This window comes from Ambystoma mexicanum, chromosome 1q (genome assembly GCF_040938575.1).
Source record: "Ambystoma mexicanum isolate Mex_15411 chromosome 1q, UKY_AmexF1_1, whole genome shotgun sequence".
NCBI classification, from domain to species: domain Eukaryota; kingdom Metazoa; phylum Chordata; class Amphibia; order Caudata; family Ambystomatidae; genus Ambystoma; species Ambystoma mexicanum.
In genome coordinates, this window is record NC_090922.1 from 82,364,667 (window position 1) to 82,388,586 (window position 23,920).

The window sequence follows — 23,920 nt, forward strand, 5'->3', positions numbered from 1 at the left end:
AGGGATGGTTTCTAAGTTCAACTGAACCACACTTTCAGAGTTTAGCTATACCGCAGTTAGACACACTTTCTAGTTTGGCACCGTGGTTATTAAGCACACTTTCTAAAGCGAGCTAGGTCACAATTACGCTAATAGGTATACTTTAAGTTCAGGTTTTGGGACAGTGAGGTTATCAGATACACCCTCTGAAATGAAGGAACAAGTTACTTATCTGTAACTGTTGTTCTCCAGCATGGGTCTAGCATGGATTAACATGCTCATGAATATTCCCTGTCGTCAGGCTGGGAATCCTCGGTAAAGAAAAAATCAGTATCAGTTTCGTTTCTGATCTGTCTTTCGTAGTAGTAACCCATCACTGATCTCTGCGTCATACTGACCACAGCCAATGACTGCCCTCTACCTAAGCCCCGCCTCTGGCAGCCATCTTCAGATTTGGTAGCACGTGAAGTGGCAGTATGACCAAGTGAAGAGCCGCAGAGGGGTAGGCGGGACGGTTCGCATGTGAATCCATGCCAGACCCATGCTGGAGAACAACAGTTACAGGTAAGTAACTTGTTCCTTCTCCAGCATGGGGTCTGGTATGGATTCACATGCTCATGAATATAAGAATAGATAGCAGTACACACATGCACAACCACGGGGGGTGGCAAAAGGCTCAACATTAAGCAATACAAAAAACTCAACATTAAGCATCTCTTACCTCCTCACCAGGCTCACCTTAAGCGAACAGGTTGCGCAGCACTGCTTGGCCGACCCTGGACTCCTCTCTGGAATCCCGATCGACGCAGTAGAATCTCGTGATGGTGTGCGTCGACCTCCACGTAGCAGCCCTGCAGATGTCCAGCAGGGGCACACAGATAAGAACGCCGTAATAGCAGCGATCGCTCTGGTCGAATGGGCTCTCGGACGGCCTGGCAGAGGTCGGTTAGCCAACCGGTGACAGTGCATGATGCAGCCGGAGAGCCATCTGGAAATAGAAGACTTCGAGAGAGCCTTCCCTTGATTCACAGGTCCAAAGTTCACGAACAGCTGTGATGTCCTCCGGAAACTCTTCGTGTGGTCCACGTAGAACTTCAGCGCTCTAGCCACATCCAGCGAGTGCAAAGTCCTCTCGGCCGGCGACGAAGGAGATGGGAAGAAAACAGGTAACATGGAAGTCCGACAGCACCTTGGGCATAAAGGAGGGGTGCGTCCTAAGCACCACCCTCGAGGCATGGAAAGTCAAGTACGGTGCTTTGCAGGATAGGGCCTGGATCTCTCCCACTCGTCGTGCGGAGGTAATGGCCACCAGGAACGCAGTCTTCCACGACACAAACTTCATCGGTGCGGAGTGCATCGGCTCGAATGGGGGCCCCATGAGCCTGGTCAGCACCACGTTAAGTTCCCACGCCGGGGCCTTCACCGGCGGGAACGACCAGAACAGTCCTTTCATAAACTCTTACCAGTCTATGGGACCACAGGGAAGTCCGTCCTGTGGTTCTGGTATATCTGGAGATCGCCGCCAGATGAATCTTAATGGAGGCATGGGCTAGCCCAACCTCTGCCAGCGATAGCAGGTACGGCAGCACTTGAGGGGCCGTAATCCGTAGGGGGTTGATCTTCTGTGCTCGGCACCAGATAGAGAACCTCTTCCACTTATGACCATAACATTTGAGAGTCGAGGACGCCCTGGCCTTTGCAAGAACCTCTCTGCAATCGGCCCGTATATCGTAGCCTCCAAACTCTAGCGCTGCAGGAGCCAAGCCTGCAGGTTCAGCGACGCTGGGTCGTGGTGGAAGATGGCGCCTCCTTCTCTGGCAAGAAGGTCCGCGTCCACCGACAGCTTGATGGGAGGGGACGTTGACAAGTCCAGAAGGTCCGGGAACCAGATCTGCCTCGGCCACACCGGTGCGACGAGGATCATCCTGTACCGGGACCTCTTGAGCTGGCTGATGAGTCGAAGCAGCAACGGCAATGGAGGGAACGCATGGTATAGGCTGTCCCAGGGGAACGAGAACGCATTGCCCATGCTTCTCGGCTGGGGAAACCTGCTGGCGAACCTCTTGCACTTCGAGTTCGTCGCTGTTGCGAACAGGTCGATTTGGGGTTTGCCCCATCATCGGAAGAGTTGGTCCACCTGATCCTGGCGCAGTTCCCACTCGTGACACGCGCGCAGCTCCCTGCTGAGCGAGTCGGCGATGGTGTTTCTTTCTCCTGTCAGGTGGAAGGGAAGCAGGAACATCCCCTGGGCGACCGCCCAGTGCCACAGATCCTGTGCCTCCTTGGATAGGGCTGGGGATCTGGTGCCTCCCTGCTTCCGTATGTAAACATTGTCGTGGTGTTGTCCGTGAAGATCCGCACCACCTTGCCCTTGAGCGACGGGAGGAACGATTTGAGAGCCCAGAACACGGCTCGGAGTTCCAGGACGTTGATATGCAGGAGCCTCTCCTCCGGGAGCCAGAGACCTCTTTCGTGGAGATCTCCGGTGTGGGCGCCCCAACCTTCCAGGGAGGCATCCGTCGTCACCGTCTCCTGGTACGCTGGCGTCTGAAAGTCCTTGCCCGCCGTGAGGTGCACTTGAACGCCCCACCACTGAATCGCCCGCCGGAACACCTCGTTGAGGGGGACCCTGTCTTCGAAGGTGCCCGTCCCCTGCATCCAACGGGCGTCGGGAAATTCTTGAAGAGGGCGCATCCGTAGTCTGCAGAGGCGCACCAGGTAGATGCAAGAGGACATCATCCCCAGGAGGGACTTGATGGACCTCACCCTGGCCACGTCCGTGGCTAGCAGGCGCTGCACTTTGCCTAGAATGGTCTTCGTCCGTTCTTCCGACGGGGCCGCCAGGCGCCTCACTGTATCGAGCTTCGCTCCCAGAAACAGGGGCACCTGCGACGGCACCAGGTGGGACTTTGGGTAGTTTATGGCGAATCCCAAGTCTGTGAGTAGCTGGACGGTCCTCGCAGTGTGTTTTGACGGCGAGTTCCCTCGTCCTTGAGCGGATGAGCCAGTCGTCCAGGTAGGGGTAGACGTGAATCCCCTGCAGGCGCAGCCGCGCCGCCACTGGTGCTAGGCACTTGGTAAAGACCCTGGGAGCCGACTTCAATCAGAACGGCCGTGCTCTGAATTGGTAGTGGTGTCACTGGATGACGAACCTGAGGAACTTTCGGTGACTTTTGAGGATGGGAACGTGGAAGTATGCATCCTCCAGGTCCAACGACGATAGAAAGTCGCCCTCCTCCAGCTGTCCCAGTACGTGCTGGAGGGTGACCATCCTGAACTTTTGTGATCTGATGTATTTGTTCAAACGACAAAGGTCCAGGATGGGGCGCCAGCCGCCCGTCTTCTTCCTGACGAGGAAGTACCTTGAGTACACCCCGGAGCCTCTTCGGGACAAGCTCGATGGCGCCTTTCCTGAGCATCGCCCGTACTTCCAACAGCAGTTGCGGGACGTGATTTTCCTTCCTGGCCACAGGTGGAACGTGAGGGCACTTCTTCAGGAATTTGATAGAGTGTCCTCTTGCCAGGGTATCCAGCACCCAACGGTCGGTGGAGATGGACTTCCACACGCCGACGAAATTCGTCAGCCGGCCTCCCACCGGGGTGCTTCGGTGGAGGCCCAAGACCACGGCCGGTTCAGTCCTGCTTGGAGGTGGTGGCCTTGCCGCCCTGGCCACCTTGCCGACGGCGGCGAGGCGCTCCCTGCTTGCCGTGACCCCTGTAGGCCTCCTGAGACGAGGAGCATGCCGCCTGGCGGTAGGACAATGAGCCACCGCTGGATCCCTTAGAGGCACCCTGTCTGCCTCCGGAGCTCCGAAAGGGCCGTCGTTGCTGAAGGGCTCCTAGGGCGCGGGCCGTCTCTGTGTCCGTTTTTATGGCTTGGAGGTCCTGGCGACGAAATGACCCGCCGCCCCATGGCGTCCAACTTCTTTCCCTCGCCGTCCGGCGGGGAATTCGACGTCGAGGCTCCTGACCCCGCCGCTTTCTTCTTCGCCGCCGCCGAGACGACCGAGTCTGGCGTTGGCTGGGCCCTGAGGCACAGGGGAGCGGTTTTGGGGACCCGGTACTTCTTCTCATACCGATCCCGTTTGGCTGGTGCCGTGGAGGGGTTTTTGAGAACTGACAGGCCCTCCTCCCAGATGTCATCGATTAGGGGCACCGCGATGACCGTCTTCCTCTTGGCCTCCCGGCGCTGATAGAGGAAACCTTCCTTTTTCTGCTCCTCTGGGCAGAGCTGAAACGATTCGGACGCCCTGGCGATCATGGCGTGGAATGAGCCAATCTCGTCGCGCGGCGAGGCCCGGGAGACGGGAGACCCGTTCCGTCGTCATCGCCGTCGCGCGGCGAGGCCCGTGCAACGGGAGACCCGTTCCGTCGTCATCGCCGTCGCCCTCAGAACCCGTCGTCGATACCAACGCACCGTCATCTCCCAACTCGTGGGAGGATGAGGAGGGAACTGTAGGCCTTACGGGGGCGAGCGGAGGAGAGGGTTGGGTCCTCCGTCGTTTGTTCTGAGGACTTCCCGACGGGCCGGGTTGCGGGTCCTCCGGCCTGGGCCGTGGGAATCTCGTCCTTATCTCAGAGCATAAGGACTGGATGGCAGACAAAATGGCCGCCGAGCCATCCTGAGGCCTAGGATCCGGCTGTGCCGGAAGGGAAGGCCGCTCTTCCTCACCATCGTCGTCTTCCTCGGTTATCTCCCGAGGATCTTCCTGACGGGATCAAACCTTCTCGAATTGGACTTCGAGGTTCCTCACGGCCTCGGTCAGTTCCTCCTCCGAGGCGGACTCCGAGCTCGAGGAGGGCACCGTGCCCCCCCTCGCTTCTTCCATCATGGCGGCCACAACGATGGGCTGAAAAGAGGATTCCCTCCTTGGCGGCAGGGAAACTCTAGTCCCGGAGGCAGTCTCCGCTGGCGTTGTCTCTGCCGGCTTGGCCAGAGTCGCCACGATAGCCTCGATAGAGGCCTTCGCCTGCTGGGTAGGGGCCTTCACCACCTTAGGTGCGTCCCGGGCCTTCTCCTTCGGGGGAGGGGCGACGCCTCGCTCCCCCTCTTCCGAGATCGGATGGGGCTTCTCCCGAAGCTTACCCGGGGTCTCGGACTTTCTCTTCCCCGAACCGGAGCGTTGGCTCGTGGTTGACGGTGCCGGGGAAGGTGCGCCCTGCCTGGCGACCGAAGAGCCCAACCTTTCGGCGCTCCCAGAGCCAGCGGACTCGCAGCGCTTGGCCTGGTGTTGGGCCCCCGTCGCCGGGGCGCCCGCACAGGACTTAGAAGCCCGCTCGGACCCTTTCTTCTTCTTCTCACCCGTCGAGCCCTTCTCCAACCAGCTTGCGAGACGGGATCGACGGTCCCTCATGGTCCGCTCCGACAAGTTCTTGCAGAACTGGCAGTCCTTCTCTACATAAGTCTTGTCCCCATGAAGACAGTAGAAGCATCGCGAATGTTCGTCTTCCTTAAACACATTTTGCAGCCCGCATCCAGGGCAGCTGCGAAACAGCTTGGGTCCGGGCGACAAACTCGCATCCTGGGCCATCTTGAAGTAGGCCGCGAATCTTCTGGAATCCTCCAAGAAGTTGATTCGACGAAATCTTCACCCTTGAGGGGCGTAGGAAAATCCCGCAACGAATAACCGTTAACAGGAGTAGAAACGGTGGAGCTTGAGGCTCAATTAACCGAAAAAATGTGAAAATTCACCTAAAAAAGCGCAAAACACGCAGTAAAAGCTCGAGAGCTAAGCACGAGGACTCCCAACACTTGAACGTGCGGTAAAAATCTGAAGATGGCTGCCAGAGGCGGGGCTTAGGTAGAGGGCAGTCATTGGCTGTGGTCAGTATGACGCAGAGATCAGTGATTGGTTACTACTACGAAAGACAGATCAGAAACGAAACTGATACTGATTTTTTCTTTACCGAGGATTCCCAGCCTGACGACGGGGAATATTCATGAGCATGTGAATCCATGCCAGACCCCATGCTGGAGAACTAGACTAACATTTACGTTATTTGGTAAACTCTACAGATTGATTAGACCACAGCTGTGCTACTGGCACACCCTCTAAGTTTGGACTTTGATACAGTGAGGTTATTAGATCTGTTTTCTAAATTGAGCTATACCACAGGTACGCTATTAGGCATGCTTCTAAGTTCAGTTTTGCTACAGGGAGGTTATTAGACACACTTATTAAATTGAACTAGACCACAGTTATGCTGTTGGGTACACTCTCTAAAATTAACTGGACCACAGCTACGCTATCTGCATATTTTCTAGATTCAACTTAAACACAGTCGGTTATTAGATACACTTTCTATAATCAGCTTAGACACAATGAGGTAATTTAGACACACTCTCCAAATTGGACAGGGCCTCAGTTATGCTATTTGGAAATTTTCTAGATACAACTTTAGACACAATGAGGATACTTTCCAAGACAACATTGGAGACACTTCCAAGTTGAACTAGTCCACAGTTACGCTATTATTCAATTTGAAGTTTGGTTAAACTACAGTTATGGATAATTCTAAAATCAGCTATACCACGGGAATGATTATTCACACTTTCTAATTTCAACTATATGATTGCATGATATTATTCACACTTTCTAAGTTCAACTATACCATAGGGTGAGCATATTCATAGTTTCTAGGTTCAACTATACCACAGGGTGAGATTATTCACAGTTTCTAAGGTCAGCTGTACCACAGGGTGAGATTATTCACACTTTCTAAGTTCAACTATACCACAGTTTCTAAATTCAGCTATGCCACAGGGGGAGATTATTCACACTTTCTAAATTCAACTATACCACAGGGTGAGATTATTCACAGTTTCAAAGTTCAACCATACCACAGTTTCTAAGTTCAGCTGTACCACAGGGTGAGACTATTCACAGTTTCGAAGTTCAGCAATACCACAGGGTGATAGTATTCACAGTTTCTAAGTTCATCTATACCACAGGGTGATAGTATTCACAGTTTCTAGATTCGACTATACCATAGTTTCTAAATTCAGCTATACCACAGGGGGAGATTATTCACACTTTTAGTTCAACTATACCATAGTTTCCAAATTTAGCTATACCACAGGGTGATAGTATTCAGTTTCTAAATTCATCTATACCACAGGGTGATAGTATTCACAGTTTCTAGATTCAACTATACCATAGTTTTTAAATTCAGCTATACCACAGGGGGAGATTATTCACACTTTCTTAGTTCAACTATACCATAGTTTCCAAATTCAGCTATACTACAGGGTGAGATTATTCACAGTTTCTAAATTCGCTATACCACAGGGTGATAGTATTCACGGTTTCTACACTCAACTATACCACAGGGTAATAGTATTCGCAGTTTCTAAGTTCAACTATACCACAGGGTAGTAGTATTATCCACAACTACTTTACAGAAAACCGTACTGAAGATACAACTACAGCCACGAGGTGGGAAGCAATGAAGGTGGTCAAAAGGGGAGAGCTAATAGCCTATACAGCAGCTTACCGGAAGTCACGCGCAAAACAACGAGAAGACCTGAAAAAAGGACGTAGCAGTGTAAGAAGCAAAACAACACAAAGGTTGGTCACCCAAGGCAGCCCGAACCCCGCACCTCGCCTGGAGCAAATTTGAAGCACATTTTGCGGAGGACACAGCCCAGGCGCTCTGCAGAACCAAGCAATCTTACTAGTCAGGAAACTGCCAAAAGTCCACACCCGGAATCACATTACTGGTCTGGAAGATGCCAAAGGGGTCACACAGTATGCGGAGGCCACCAAACTACAAATAGCAACAACACACCTACATAAAACACCATGACGACATCCCGCAGATCATTAGGCCAACAAAAGCAGTACATCAAGGAGGTCAACCTCCCCCACCTCTCAGAAACAAACAGACAGACCCTAGACTCACCGATCTCACCGGAAGAAGTAGATGCAGCGATAAAAGCCCTGAAACCACGCGCCCCCGGCACGGACGGATTCTTCCCCAAATTCTATAAACTTTTCAAAGCCCACCTACTAAAGCCACTAACCGAGCTCTTTAACTCATTCAGAGAAACAGGAACAGTTACCCCATCGATGCAGGAATCAACCAAAATACTCCTACTGAAAGCCAGGAAAGATCCAAGGAATTTGGCCTCCTATAGACCCAGATCACTGCTGAATATAGACGCGAACCTTAACACTAAGATCCTGGCAAATAGACTGGCGAGAACAGTCCCAGACTTCAACCCTGACCAGACGGGGCTCATCCTGGGGAGAGGCGCTGGGGATAATATCCGCCGAGCTATCACCCTAGTAGAAGTGGCAACGACAGCGCATGAGGAGATGACTCTACTCTCTCTAGATGCCACCAAGGTCTTCGACATAATAGACTGGGCCTTTATGAAACTGGTTTTGGAAGCATTTCTCTTCGGCCCTCTCCTCCGCAAGATGATTCTGGCCAACTACAAAGCCCCGAAAACGTCTCTGAAAGTGAATCAGAAGCGCTCAACCCCAATCCCACTTTCATGCGGAACAAGGCAAGGATGCCACCTTTCTCACCTGGTCTTCGCCCTACTAATGTAGCCATTTGCCCAAAGAATCTGTGACAACCCAGCCATCAAAAGAGTGACTGTAAAGGGCACACAATACAAAGTCTCCTTATATGCAGATGACGTGATGATGTCCCTCACGGACAGTAAGTACCTCCTCGTTGTCGGAAGTCATGGCCGAATTGCAACTCTTCGAACAGGCAGCAGGTTTTTCCTTTAACTACCCAAAATCGGGAGCCCTAGCGATAGAGATGCCAACTAACACACTTAGCAAACTACGGCAAATATACCCACTAGTGTGGGACACGAAAGCGTGAAATACTTGGGAGTACAGATCACAGCAAGCCCCAAAACCCTCTACGCAGCAAACTTTACCCCCCTCTTCAGCGACCTGGAAGTAGACCTCAACCGATGGGCGGGCCAGGAGATCTCCCTACTAGGAAGGATCACAACCTGCAAAATGAACCTGCTATACAGATTCCTATTCGCCTACTCATCCCTACCAGTGGAAATTCTGCCCAAACCACCCCAATGCCTCCAAACACTACTCCTCAGATTCATTTGGAAGAAAAGGAAAGCCTGTATCCCAAGGACAGTAATGACAGGGGCAGCCAAATGGGGTGGAATGGGAGTACCAAACCTAGGCCACTACTACATGGCGGCACAACTCATGAACATAGTGTTATGGTCCCTCCCCACCCAAACACCAAAATGGGCACTGATAGAGCAAGCTAGGTGCCCCCCCTCCACTGAACTCCCTCCTACCTACCTCGGGCCTGCCCGCAGACATTGACAACAGTCCTCTCATCAACAAGAGCTTCTTGGAAGGCCTGGGATAGGGCCCTACGAAAGAAAGGGATCCATAAAAGGACTGAGCCCAAACTCTTCGGTCTTACTACACCCAGACTTCTCCCCAGGCTTAGCAATGAATAACTTCAAAAACTGGAAGCAGGGAGGACTGGAAAGAATCTCGCAATTGTACGAGGACAGCACCCCCCTGACATTCTAGGGATGTAAGTCCAAAGTCGGCCTACTGGAAATGGACAGATGCGCATATACACAGTTTCCGTCACTGGATCTCCCAACCCCAGGTCAAACAGGAGGCTACTAGAACACTATGCTCCATTGAACTGTCGCTCCAGGGGGGCTCTAGAAGGGGCCTCATCTCAAAACTATACAAACTCTCACAGGAGGACCTACTGACCACACGCCCCTGCTACATGGCCCAATGGGAGACAGATCTGAGCCACCCGATAGAAGATGTCACATGGATAGAGATACGGACAAGGAACAACAAAGCCACCAGGTGCATAACAAAGAATGCGCACTGAAAATTACAGATGGTACTACCCTCCGGAGCGCGTCCATCAATGTAAGAGATTACTGAACCCGAATGTTGCAGACAATGTGGAGCACAAGGCACGTTCCTCCACATGTGGTGGGACTGCCCAACAGTCTGGAAATTCTGCGGGGAGGTGCTCCAGATCATCGAAACTCGCATACCGTAAATTATCACTGGACCCAGAGGTGATCCTGCTGGGGGCCCCAGCAGCAGACAGTTACCCGAGATCTGGCCGAACAGCGAGATTGGTGACCCAGCTCCTCCTAGCGGTGAAAATCACCATAGCCCAGAAATGGAAAATACGAGGTGCCCTTGATCGCTTCATGGTGGTTGAAGGTTTGGGACATCCTGGTGGCCGAGAAGATCACAGCGGCGAAAGAGGGGGCTGTGCATCGATTCACAGACTGCTGGTCCCCGATACTGGAGTACGACAGGCACTTCCCAGCGCTCACTTTTAAGCCAAAGCTAGCGGAGAAGGTCCTACAAACCTAGTGGGGGAGAGAGTTAGCCCAGAGCTCAATGGGGTATCCACCATGGGGAGAGAGGAGGGAACTGGAATAATGTCAAATTTATAACCCTGTTTATTATAAATTGATGTAAATTACCCGCTGCAACCGACTTAAAATAAAGTTGTTAAGCAAAAGAAATACACGTAGCCATAGGGTATTTCTGAGTTGTGTTCTGGTGTTTCTCTAGGACTTTTTAAAAGTCCTCTTGGTTTTGTTATGGGAGGGACATTTTTATAGTAGCTGATCGGCACCAGACCCTCAGACTTGTCACAATGTCAACTTATGTATTGTCCTTTTGTGATTAAAAAAAAGCATTGTTACTTCTTTATACAATACATAACTATAAATAAATATGAAGGCCATACGATTTAATTGAATGGGTTTTGAGAGCAGCCTTCGATTCCATTTGCCTTAACAGTAGCTCCATTTTATCCATCCTCGGATTCTTACTAATTTTACACTGCTACGAAGCAAAGACAGTCAGGATTGCTACCATACCAGCTTTCAAAATTAGCATCAGTGAGGTGAGGCCTGCGGGGGGATCTAACCAAGTAATTGCCAGCAGAGAAAGGGGTATGGCAGGGGTGTGCATTGGCCCCCTTGCTATTCTAACTATACATAGATGAAATCATTGGGGAACTGGTGAATGACTGCCTTCAACCCCCCTAGGTTTGAGAGGACAGGCTACCTGCGCTGTTCTTTGCAGACAACATGGTTATATGGTCGACCTCGCCAATAGGCCTCAAGAAAAACGTTGCCGCCTTTAAGAGGAAATGCAGGTGCCTCAAGTTGTCATTAATAGTGACAAAACGAAGGCTATGGTCTTCAGGCACAAGTTGGCCAGGAGGGTTACGTTGAGCATTGAATGTGAGGGTAAGATCTTGGAACAAGTGGCTACATATGACTATCTGGGTATCCGGTTTTCAGAGTCTCCATTGGCTGAACCAGCAATGTAAGGCTACAGTGTCATTGTACAAATACTGTGGGGACTGCGGAATTCTTTACTACCCATGGGGGGGCGGCAATATCACCTGTGTTTAAATTATTCAGAGCACAGGCTTTGCCTGTGGCTCATATGGAGCTGAGCTGTGGGGCCACCGAAAGGTTCCTTCTCTCAGTGTCACAGAGAACTATTTCCTTAGGGCTATTCTGATGCCACCAAAGGGGGGCCCAATAGCTAGCCTGCGGATAGAGTGCAACTGGCCAGCAATTGCCGTTGTCCTGTCCATGAGACCAGTATTAAATTGGGTGAGGATTTGGTCAAATGAATATCTAGCACCCTACTGACTGGCACTAACCAATGTTCTAACTCAGGGTGCGGCCCACTCTCTTCCTTGGTTTAGGTTTGTACATGCAGAGATCACCAAACCTGACCTGGCTGTATTTTGGGAGAGACCGCCGAGTATAACACCAGGTTCAAAGTTGCTGGTGAAGCAAGCTTACCGCGAAGTGGTAACACTCCCAGATGAAACAGGATGGTATGGTTTTGAGCACAGGGCGATCATATCTGTCTCACAAATGGGCACATGGATTTCAGGAATATCTTGACAATGTTAGCCCAGATTAGGCCTGTTCGCTTTGCATACAGCTATGTATAAATACTCTGAAAGTAGCTTCCTTTACTGCTAAATGGAAGTAGAGTAATAGCACTGTGTGTGCAGCCTGTGGGGCAGCCAACGAATCCACCATGCACTTTATGCTTTTTGTAGTAGATACAAAGACCGGAGATCGCGCTGTTACCCCTCTTCAAACTCAGGAATGTAAGGTTGCTGCAAGATGCCTTGGAGATTTGCTCAATGCCAAGGACACGGTTGCAGTGTTTGCTGCGTCTAAATTCTTAAACCGAGCCTGGCTCATAAAACCAAAGTAATATGGATCCCTCTGCTTGATTACCTTAGGAGATACCAGTGCAGCCAGATAACCTGTGTGCAGCTTTTTTAAATGTTATATATGTTGAGGGCGACACACGCTAAGTGTTGTAGTATGTATTTTAGAAATTAATGCTATGTTTTTTAATACTTCATGTTTATTTATTATGGTTCCCTGATGAATTTTTATGTTGAAGAATTGTGTTTTATGAAGTGCTTTTCTATGGAATGTATTGTTGAATGCTTGTATGGCTCCAACCGCCGAATAAAGTTGTGGTTGATCAAAATTAGTAGCCACTGGGTATTGTGGTTTTTGTTATTTGGAGTGCACATGTTCATTGATGAAGACACATTACATTACATTTGTTATGCGCACTTTGGCCCTCAGACATAAAGGCGCAGACTAGAAAAAAGACAATATAAACAGACAACAAAGACACAGAAAGGACAAGAAAGGTAGAAACCCCAAGAGTTATTAACTGGGACCCCCGCAAGATAGAAAAGCAGGACATAATTCCCCATTTGTATTTGGATATATTCGAGACCAGAGAGACATACCAATGCATAAACCGCAAGTGTGGAATTGCAATTCATGAAGTCAATTACTGAATACATGTCTTCATTGTCAAATAAGGACTAAATGGAGCCCCTTGAAAATGGCACATGGTTTTGGGTGTAGCCAACTTGTATTGAGGTTTTGGTTAGCAAAATAATTGAATTAGTTTATCTGAGAGATTAGTTAACCTCCTAAAATGTAAACAATGAATAATCACCATCCAAATCTTCATCATCATGCACTCTATGCCATACTTCATACATATTGCTCTCATTTTATTGGCTTGAACGTAACAAGAAGCAATCTGATTTGCCGAACATCTCAAAGGGATTTCAGCCATTATATTAATAACCTTGTTCTCGGTACTGTGCCAGCTCTTACACACGCCAATTTAATGTAATATTTCTAAAAGTTTACTTGTTTAGACCTGGCTCACATGATCTATACTTCTCCAACGTAGCGCATTCGTCTAACCATTAATTTTCCACATAAGGTAAATTAGCAAACAGAGAACTCTGAGCATGGAGAGAACTTTTGGTTGCAGTGCCACTTTGAGAGGCCATGTTCAGCATAATAAATGGTTTTGCAATGGTACGAGTTTGGGGGAGTTGTAGTGCAGAAGTGTCTGGGAATTCACCTTACCACGCGCAGTAAAAACAGGGATTGCAGGACTCCCCTTTCCGAAATCACATGGTGTGATTATAAAAAATGCACAAGGAATAGATTAATTAGCAGAAACTAGAAAAAATAGGCTATTACAGGCACATTCTCCTAGAGCTGGAAATTTGGGCTGTAGTGTCCAGGGGGTTCTCATACAAAAGAGGCAATAGCTTATATCTAACCTCGTATTACAGACCATCGATAACGGATCATCAACAAATCCCCTGATGACATGGGGTAGAGTGGTGACAAATCCAACTACCCATAAGTTGTTTTGGCAGCAGTAGTTTACAGAACATAGGACACTTTCACCAACGAAGACATTTTACTTTGGCAAAACTACCACTTCGTTGGGGCCTTGTCTAAAAACTCATCAATGTTAAACAGCAAGGCAGTATTGCAGATGCCATTGGAGTGCTGGGTTCAGGCTTAGAAGCAGCACCACCAGTGCTTTCCCCAGCCCAGACATCTTAAGTGATTGCACACGGCGGTCGTGCCAGGTTTTGGGGCAACTGCTAAATAGCTCATATCTGCAAGAAAATACACAAGATACATTGCATGTGAATCCTTCATTCCCCAGCCCTCCTGTGACGGTGCAGCCGCTTGTAGGGTAGGGAATTCCAAAGTCTCACCATCCTTCTCCTTATCCATCCGCACCTTCTTCAGAGCTACAATGTCATTTGTACTGGTATCTCTGGCACGATCTAAAGCAAACAAAAAAAACATATTACCTGGGAAACCATACAGCCATGGCATACAAATGCAGGAACATTGAGCTTTACACGGTTAAACAAAACATGTTTTATTTAAGAATGTCTCAATGAATGGGACAAATTGAATAGGTGTAAAACTATCTCTCTTTTCCCCTAAAAAGTCTTTGGGGAAGGATTGACGTTCCATATAGCATAATTTTACACTCAACAGTTACAACAGAGAATATAAGGAACGGGTGCATATTTTTCATCTTGCACAGGAGCATCCCTCTACTTACATACAATCCCGTAGGTTCCTTCACCGATCCGATTCAATTTCTCAAACTCCTTCACACTCCGGCACCTGCCAAGCTGAAAAAAAAGAGATGACCCGTTACCACATGTCCTGGCCCTCCAACATGCTACTCTCCTCATTCTACACAAATCAACAGGGGACGGTCTGGTTCCAATAAAGACTTAGCTGCAGTATTCAAGGAAAAATATCTGTAATAGTGTTCGATTCCCCCCAAGATTCAAGTGCCAATGATAGATGTAGGTGTTTTATAGAACACTAGATATTGACTTGCAATTTCTTGAAAATGTGTGTCCAACTTTGTGGATGGTGTGAAACACAGACAAGACTGGCCACCTTCAATGTACACTTGAAAATCGTCCTGAAGATACTACTTCTTAAATAACATTTTGCTGCTGATCACTCCACTCAACCCTACTTCTCTTCACATTGCATTTACCTCTGCACCCTACATTTAAGCCCCACATTGGTGTGTTCCCTACGTACAGCGCTCTGTTCCTTCACAGCTGTGCTTGTGTATATATATCTACATAAAACCCTGAGGAGAAACACTTTGTTTAACATTTTCTTTATATTTATTGAACAGGAAGATGAGTACATCGAACAGAAAACCTATGGAGCTTAACAAAAACAAGATCAGCATCTAATGGTATGTACATGACTAAAACACAACCTTCATTATGTTTTTTAGATGTGGTCATCCTTTTTTTTCCTTTTATGGGGTGGATCAGGTTCACCCAAGCCGCCCTCCTTGCCGCAACTCCTCAGCCCCTATGCAACCTAAATCCAAATCTGGATAATATATAACTGGATAGATGGGTAAATATATGCATGTATTTGGTCAACTCACTAAGCAAATCTACAACTGCCTAATGATGGTTGTTTTAACCGCTGCATACCCAGGTAATGACAAAGGTAGGAGAGAATAGCCAAAATAATAGCAGAGATTACTGGGGACTGCACAGACTGACAATATAAAATGTGTAATATAGATTATGTATAGATGATTTATTGACAATGGTAATTACTATGGTCTGCCTTATCACAGTCTTTTCAATAAGAAGGTGAATCCACATCCATAAACAGAAACATTGGATTCCCTTTTAAATATGATTTTGCCCCTTACCTGGTTTTAAATGTACACACCTCCTTACCCAAACTTCCTGCACAGTGCATGCAACCAGTACCATTAACATTATGTGACTGGGTTATAGAAGGTAGGCTGGACTGAATCTAAGGAATCTGAAATGGGAGTAGGAATTCTTCACCAGAATGCATACCGTAAGAGGAAATACCATAGAGCTAAAAACAAGTTCACTAGTTTAGTCCCAATGAGAGTGATGTTTTAACTCAATCATTGATCATTCTCAGAGCTATACATATCAATGTCAAAGAGCAAGTGTGTGTACGAGTGTCGGTTCCCTTTAAATAAAAAACGGTAAAAGATGCAGATGTGTGTTGCATCAGTGCAGCTTTTACCGCTCTGCGATTGATGAATTGCTTCAAAGCATATCTTGTCAATATGTGCGATGAATTAAGAAGTCGTTAAGTAAATGGATGTTTTGGGGCGCTTACGTTACTGACAAATATGAGATTGGAAAACTAGATCATAGCAAAGTCCGTATAAAAATTAGCATGCCAACTATAGACACAAACTGACAAAGTATTTCTGAATTATGACTGCTTCCGTGTGTGGGCCTGGGGGGTGTACATATGGCAAATACGAGTTTACTCAGGGAAGCTGCCCCTGAGAAGGGGCAAATGTGTTGTGATCCATCCCGAATTGGGCCCGAATTTAAGGCTGGCAAGTATCCATTTCCAAGTTGAAAATATTTTTTCAGCAGGACAAATAGACAGGTTGCAGGTATTTGCCCGTTAGAAGTTCTAGCTAAACTACCAGGAATGGACTGGGAATGTATGTGATGCACTGCTGCGTCTGTCACTTTGGCAAAGTGGAACAGGCCTCCTCATTATACATCAGCCCATTCACACATTATGGTTAGAGAAAAGATACAAATGTCAAGTTGCAAGCTACCAGCCAGGCATAAAAAGTAATTCTCCCCTCCTAGTCCTAGAGGCGGTTCAAGGGCTTGTATTGCAGATATTATGAGGCCTATGGCTCTCACTCGTCTAAACCTCCACCCTAACCCCAACCCCAACCCAGCCCATCCCAGACCCGGGTTAGAAGATACAGAAGATTGACCCTCTATTGTCTAGTTCCATCTTGCACAAGTGGTGAGGACCTAAAGGCCGATTGCCTCATCTCACTAAACTCCTTCAGGGAATTCCTAACTTGCCCTACATTATCCAGCGGTTAGTGTTGTAATTCGATGGGAGATAGTGCCTCACAAATACCCTGTTGTATTCAGGCCTCACCTAATGCGCTCATTCTCATCTCTCCCCTTCGTACTCCTTCCCCACTATGCCTCACTCCCCCCACCAATCTTCTGTCGTTTTGATGTTCTAACTCTTCCTAGGTCTTGCCTTCACCCTTTGATGTTACTCCTGCCCAATGTTCTACTCCTCCCTTGTCCCACTGTTCTACTACTACTCATCTACAATACTAGCCCACCCTCCACACTACTACTCCATTCTCCACATTATTACTCCACACTCCTACTCCCTCGACACTGTTACTATTCTCTCAATACTACTAATCCTCCCTAAACACTTTACATTTTCATTTCACACTACTCAAGCATCCGTTCTCTCAATACCATCAGCTTCACAAACATGCCTTTCATTAATCCTTCTATAACTTGCGACAAAAACACGCACACTCACACTGCAGTACCACTTCAACTCTCTAGCCATCATCTCACCAGCTCCACCATCTGCTGCTCCTTCCTCCTGCTGGTCTCTTGGTCATCCTCTATCTCTGATCTCATCGTTATAACCCAAACTTATTGCTTAAACCCCCCTCTCATTTCCTCGATTGGCTCACTTTTCCTGGTGAATCTGGCCCAGTCTTCCTCAAAGTGGAAAGTCATATGTGGTGGGCTAAGCCCTGCTTTTTCCACACAGGCCCGCCACGGAATGGAGACGATGGCCCGGGATGGCAAATGTTCATGTTCTGGGACCTTGCTCCAATTCCTCGTAAGGTAAGTTCTTAGTTGAAGGATGGGGATTGTTCCCCTTTTGGTCACCGGAAGTGTAGGGGGGCCTCTGGGTTGTTTCACAGGTTGTTGCACAGCTTGCCAGTTTTGCTCGGCCGCTCTGAGAGGTCCTCTGGTCTGCCGCTTATGGAGAAGGAGAAGACTGTACAAATATCTCGCTCCCCCTTGCAGGTTTGCCACCTCCGGTGCGCGTTTGTATTAGCGTCTTGGATTCCCTTCTAGTGTACAGCTATCTCTATAGCCAATAACGTCAACAATTCAAGTTGCTTGCCTGGTATTTCAGCTGGATGTTTTGCTTGCTTTCTGGTTCGGGTGCTGGAGTTGACAGCAAAGACATTGGCAAGTGTCAGGTACTGTCAGGTTGGAGCAACATGTTCTTTACATACAGTATCATATACTCATTTACATTGGGTCAGGGGAGACACATATTTAGTATAGAAAGGTTTTGGGAAGTTATTATGGGTTATATTTTTAAACAGCCAATTTTGCCCTTAACCTTCATTGCAGTCTATGGGAAATGCCCCAAGCCAAGATGGAGGTTCTCAGTCTAAATTCTAATTGGCTGGAGATTGTTTATAGGGAGGACAATGAACATTCTAAACTGCCTTTCATCGTCCTTGCCCAGCTGAGAGGTCGTGTGCCTTGCAGCTCCTGCTTAACTTGTTCAAGGGGTGACAAGTTTCAAGCAGTTGAGCGGAAAATCTGAAAGTATAACAGGAGTCGTGTATGGAGTTTGGTGGCGACACAGGACAGGAGTTAGAAATTTCCAATTTTCTGAGAAAAGAAGTTTTCAAGTCTCAATCACAAGATAAGTGACTTTCCATTTTTGATGAACTTTGTAAAAAGGTTATATTAATTTAAAGGGATTGAATTTGCAAATCTGTATCTTAAGAATTGAAGCGCGTACGTTTGTTTTCATCTCTACGTGTCATTTCAAATTAGCGCGTGAGTTTTTTCCAGTTACTTTGAGCCCGCGCGTGAGTCTCTGCGTGTGAGTGAAGCGCGAGCGTGAACTTTGGACTCGTGTTTACTGTTCATATACGCGAGGGTTTTTTCTATGTGATAAAATAAAAGCGTGTGTGCTTTTCCCCGCGATTTGGTTTTTGCGCGTATGCAAATTTTTTCGTGGGTTGGACTTTAGCACGAGTGAGTTTTTATCACGTCTTGGACTTTAGCGCGTGTGCGTTTTACCCGCGATTTGGATTTTCAGCGCGTGTGCATATTTCCCGCGACTTGGAGAAAAGCGCGTGTGTTTTTTCCCGCGGTTTGGATTTTCAGCGCGTGTGCGTATTTCCCACGACTTGGAGTAAAGCGTGTGTGTTTATTCCCGCGGTTTGGATTTTCAGCGCGTGTGCATATTTCCCGCGACTTGGATTAAAGCGCGTGTGTTTATCCCACGGTTTGGATTTTCAGCGCGTTTACGTTTTACCCACGGTTTGGATTTTAGTGCGTGTGCTGGCTTTCCACGTGAAGATTTCATCGCAAGTTTAAAATTCGTTCCTGAGTAAAAGACACTCTACAAAGAAAATATGAAAAACTAATACAAGAACTTAAAAGAACTTCCTTAAACTTATTTGAAGAACTTTAGACCTTGTTCAAGAATCTTATGGTTGAGCAGACGCACTACAAAGTTAAAAATTACATTCATGGACCTACTGAGAAGGCTGAATGATCTATAAGATTCTGGTCCACAAGTAAGGAAGTCTTGTCTGCTTATCACTTCTCTGGGCATACTGTAGAGAAGTACCAGGTATGGATTTTTGACTATTTTGGTAAAGGATATAGAGTTTAAGGTTAGTATAGTAACCCATTGAGTAACGAGGTGTATTGCATGTTTATGTTTTAACTACAGGTGAAGAACCAGCGAGTTGATAGCTTCCAGCCTGGTGTTTGTTTCTTTGTCCCTTCCCCCTTTCACCTGAAAGTGAGGTAAACTGAGCAGTTATATATATGTCAGCTCAGAGTGCCACATTTTGGGTGGATTGTCGGGGGTTCAGCAGCTTCTGCAGACACCAGGTTCTCAGCATGACAGCAAGTATCTGATCCTGGAATGAAGGCTGGAGATAACAGTGCTGATAACAGCATAGGAACACGCTGGCACAAGGGAGGCATCTGCAATTGTCCACATCAGGGGTAGGACTGGTGATGGATTTCTTCCTGGCAGGCTGTCCAGCCCCGCTGAGAGGGGTTCTCATCCCTGCTCGACAAGGCCAGTAGGCCTCTCACATCTCCACATGTACATAATTCCTTATTCACAAAGAGCCATCACTCAGCAGTGCCTAGACGTAGGCTTGAAACTGAAAACGGACTCCGCTTTCTTTCCCTTCCGGCTCCCTTCACACTGTTACACATAGGAACCCAGAGATTACCCCAACACTTAGTACGGGTGCCTTTTCAAAGTGAGAAGAGGGGAGCGGGAATGTTTGCTCCGTGCTGCCCTTTGTGTGGGGGAAATGATGAAATCCAGAGTTTCTTCAACTTTAGGAAACAAACAGGCTAAAAATCAATCTTTAGACTAAGTGGCCTACCAGCCACTTTTATTCCCATATCATCAGGGGAAAACTCTCAACAAAAGAAATAGGGAGTAAAAATACTCAAGAACAGGGTAATAATGCAGCTTTTAAATATGCATAAATAAGTAGCTGTAATGAGGAATGTCTTGAAAAAAAGGTAAGAGTTTCAGTTTTGAACTACTTTGTATTCCCTAATAAAATAATTTTACTCCCAGCTTCAAAGAAGAGTAGGAGGGGGAGGGGCATGAGATCAACACACTTCAAAATCTTATCTGGAGCTCTGGCGTAAGTACTTCCAATGATGCCTATGGGTGCTAGTCAATGCTACCAGATCCCGAACTGTATTTCAAAATACTCATTAAAAAAATCCACACAAACTCAAGAAGTTGATCTCCTACTTTGTATAATCTTGTATAATCTCCCAGACATAAAGCACTTTTGGATGCAAAGATTCCTAAGAAATTGAAATAGCAGGATAAATGGTGGAAGAGAATTTATAAAAGGGGACTACGACTGTGAGAAACCCAAAGATGTCTCCTTCACTAGTCCCCAGGGATCTGTCGTCCAGGTGGCCAGGACACGGCCATCGGTATTGGATCAAGTTCCTGAGGGTGGACCACTGAGGGATGATCACCTGGATGGGGGGGTACTCATGGAGTGGAAGTGGGACACCGAGGGTGAGACGCGGTATGCCCCTTTTTATACCACCTTTTCCCCATCCTAGCACGTAGGATACTTAAAGACTCCCCTCCCTGGCCCATTCCCCTTTTCCGACACGAACACTGTCGTACACCATGAAAGACAACGTGTTAAAACCAGAGCCGTTTACCTGACATGTCCCAACATAACGGTCAGGCAAAGTCAGGCAATTGACCAGAATCACACACACCTGACAGCCTTTTCTTTTCCCCCACAGGGATAAAAGGTAGAGCACGAGAGCACACTACAAGCAAGGCAGACCGCACGACGAGAGCTATCTAAGCATGGCAGTTCAAGAGGAGGAGAAAGGAGGCGAAAGGTGGTGAGAACTGAAGGGGTGACAAGGAGAGAAGAGACCTTGCCCTTTTCAACCCTGACCCACGAAGCTCCATGAAAGGAATCATAAGACCACGAACAATAGCCAGCGTGTGTTGCAGCAGATGTCAAAGGTACAGAGCCCTCCTCCGCTGACCACATCCTGACTTATCATTTGTGAACACTTCTTTCTTTCTAGTGAATCCTATCCCACACTCTTTTGTATTTAGTTGTAAGGATTGGCAATAGGTTTTTCTTAGTACAGGCCCTTTTATTTCACAAGACGCCACTAGGATTGCCTTATTATTATTTGATGGTCGTAGCTTGCTCCCATCTTAGATTTAGATTAGGTGTTTTTCCAAACTGCATATACAGTTGATAAACACCCTTGAACTGTGATCACGTGTGTCCGTCTTTACTGTTTCCACCATGAGTTCCTTACAGACAACATCTGGAATAAGGATAAAATATCCTGCAGGGTTCGAAATTGAGGGGTTCTGGGACCTATTAAAGGGGTAGTTGTTGTACTTTTACCTGGCCATGTAGGGGAACACCTCTGACTTACCGGTCCCCAGCCCTTCTTGCACAATGAACTGTTGGACTCAGACAGGCAAAAAAAATCAGACACATAAAAGCCATTAACTAATTATAAAAGGCTTGTTATAGGCCATTTATTATATGTTAATGTTAAAGGATATTTGTACCGCGCACTATCACCACCGGAGTGGTCCCCTGGCCCTCTGGCGGCTCTGAAAAAGGGAGAGGGGGGGCGAGTTAGTGGGAACGAGCTGGAATAGTGCAAGATAGCAGTGATGTGCTATATAAGCACCCTAAGACACATACAATTGGTTAGATAAAAACATAGAAAAGAAACATCTTCACTGCCAATGCTGCTGCAGAAGACACCTTCATCTTGGCCACTATGACACTGCTTAGTCCCAGAGTAGGTAGGCAAAGAGATCACGTGCAATACCGGGATCTGGAGCGGAGCGTCTTCCCAACCAGCCAGACTACATCACCCGGGATCCAAGTTCTGACAGACCTTTTGGCTTACAAGCCTCTTCTCGTTATGAGGGCTTTTCCCCACCTCTTTCAGTTAAGGCTGCCCTCTGCCGAAGAGCAGATCACAAGTAAAAGTGGCCAAGAGTGGAAAAAAACAGCCAGAAGTGAAAAAACCCAGCTCCCCTTTCCTTGCCTTCATACCCAGGACCCCTTATGTAACTCAATCAGCAGCTTTAAGATCTTGAAAAAGGACAGGCACATACTACAGATTGATGAAGATATTCAGAGATACAATGGATAGAAACAAGGAGGATATCCAGCAGAACCAATACTATGTGAAAAGTACTAGGTACCAATTATCTTGAACAAAATCTTCAACCTCTTTCGCGCAGCTACGATCTGTTCTAAAACCATACTATAAGTGTGAAACCGGTTGACTGCGTATTTATGAATAAATAAGAGTATGTGGCATGAACAAAACAAGAGTATTTATTAACTATAAAAGTATTTATAGCATGTGTTGTGCATGTAAAAAGTTTTAAATTGGCATCACCATTCTGTGATTCAAAGAAAGCATGTTGGAACACAACACAAGAGCTATTACAAATTGTGATGAAAGATGTTCATATATACCGTTTTCCATTTGCAGAAGTAGGTGATGGGTGTTTTGGGAGTTGAGTTGTTAATAGGCATTTGCATATGGGAAGAGGGTGCGAGAAGGGTAAAACTGGAGAGGTAAGCATGGCACAGGAGTAGGTAAACCTTAAGTGGTAATGGTGGAGTGATCTGGAGGAATGAAGGCGGACACGCTAAACCTCAAGAGGTTGGATTCACTAGGCAAAAGACCACTAATAACGAGGGAACATCAAGAGAAATGGCCTACTGCCTCCTCTTGGTGTAGAAAATCAAGCATAAAAAAAAGGTGAGCATCACACATGGCCTCAAGAACACACCAACTCCCAAAGACAGTTCAAGAGTTGTTGCTTGTAAAATAGAAAAGGGATTATTAAGGGCTTTTGCTCTATTTTGGGCAGGGCCATTCCATCCCTAACCCAGAGATTGGTATCCCATATTATCCAAGAAGCTTTCTGTCTGGTTGTGATGGCCTAAAGGCAATGTCTTCTTTCCCCCAACTCCCTCAGAGAACAATCTTGGTGGTCCCTAATCAGAGTTCCCCAATGCAGTATAACATAAGGCTTTCGTGCCTTCCAGACGCCCCACTGTGTTTTTTCCTGCTGTGCCGTTAAATTAGTATCCCTATACCTCTCTCTTCCATCCTCATACTCTGCTTCCTACTACTCTGCCCACTGTCTCTACTCTCTCCCTCACTCTTCCTCTTCTATCCCAATGTTCTTCATCCTACTACCTACTTCCACCTTCCAATGTTGCTCTCTCCTACTCTCCCTCTTCACACCAATACTAATAATAAAGCAAATGGGTTTGAAAAATGCCCCTTTATACCTAATCCAAGAGGTATTTTCCCTACCTCAACCAAAATTAATGGGTCTGTCCGTTCGAAAGATGTGCAAACACAAAGTATGTCCTGTATCCGTAATCCTATTCTGGCCCTCACACTTTAAAACTAATTGTGTGTAAAGGGTACTCTCTCTTGATTTCTCAAAGTGCTCAAATGTTCCAATCCAACACAAAAGTTCAAATCCAGCTAAAAGGTTTCCAATGGACAACATCTTCAGTTCCAGGGAATGGCTCCCTTACCCAGATTCCGTTTACCAATACAATAAGTTCAAAAATTAAGAATAATCAAGTTCCTCATAATCCAACAGGATCACTCTCTCCCCTTGGTGTATTAACAGTTCCCGGGGAAATAACTC

General features: G+C 47.2%; 1 protein-coding gene across 3 annotated transcripts in view; it reads right to left on the bottom strand.

Moving 5' to 3' along the window:
- CDK10 (cyclin dependent kinase 10) overlaps window positions 1-23,920 on the bottom strand; it is a 282,956-nt gene that overhangs the window by 190,748 nt on the left and 68,288 nt on the right. For all 3 annotated transcript variants that reach the window (XM_069635576.1, XM_069635577.1, XM_069635578.1), the window contains exons 2-3: window positions 14,430-14,502; window positions 14,071-14,142 (exon numbers count right to left, since the gene is read on the bottom strand). In XM_069635576.1, coding sequence (XP_069491677.1) covers window positions 14,071-14,142; window positions 14,430-14,502 — 145 coding nt within the window. The remainder of the gene's footprint in view (window positions 1-14,070; window positions 14,143-14,429; window positions 14,503-23,920) is intronic.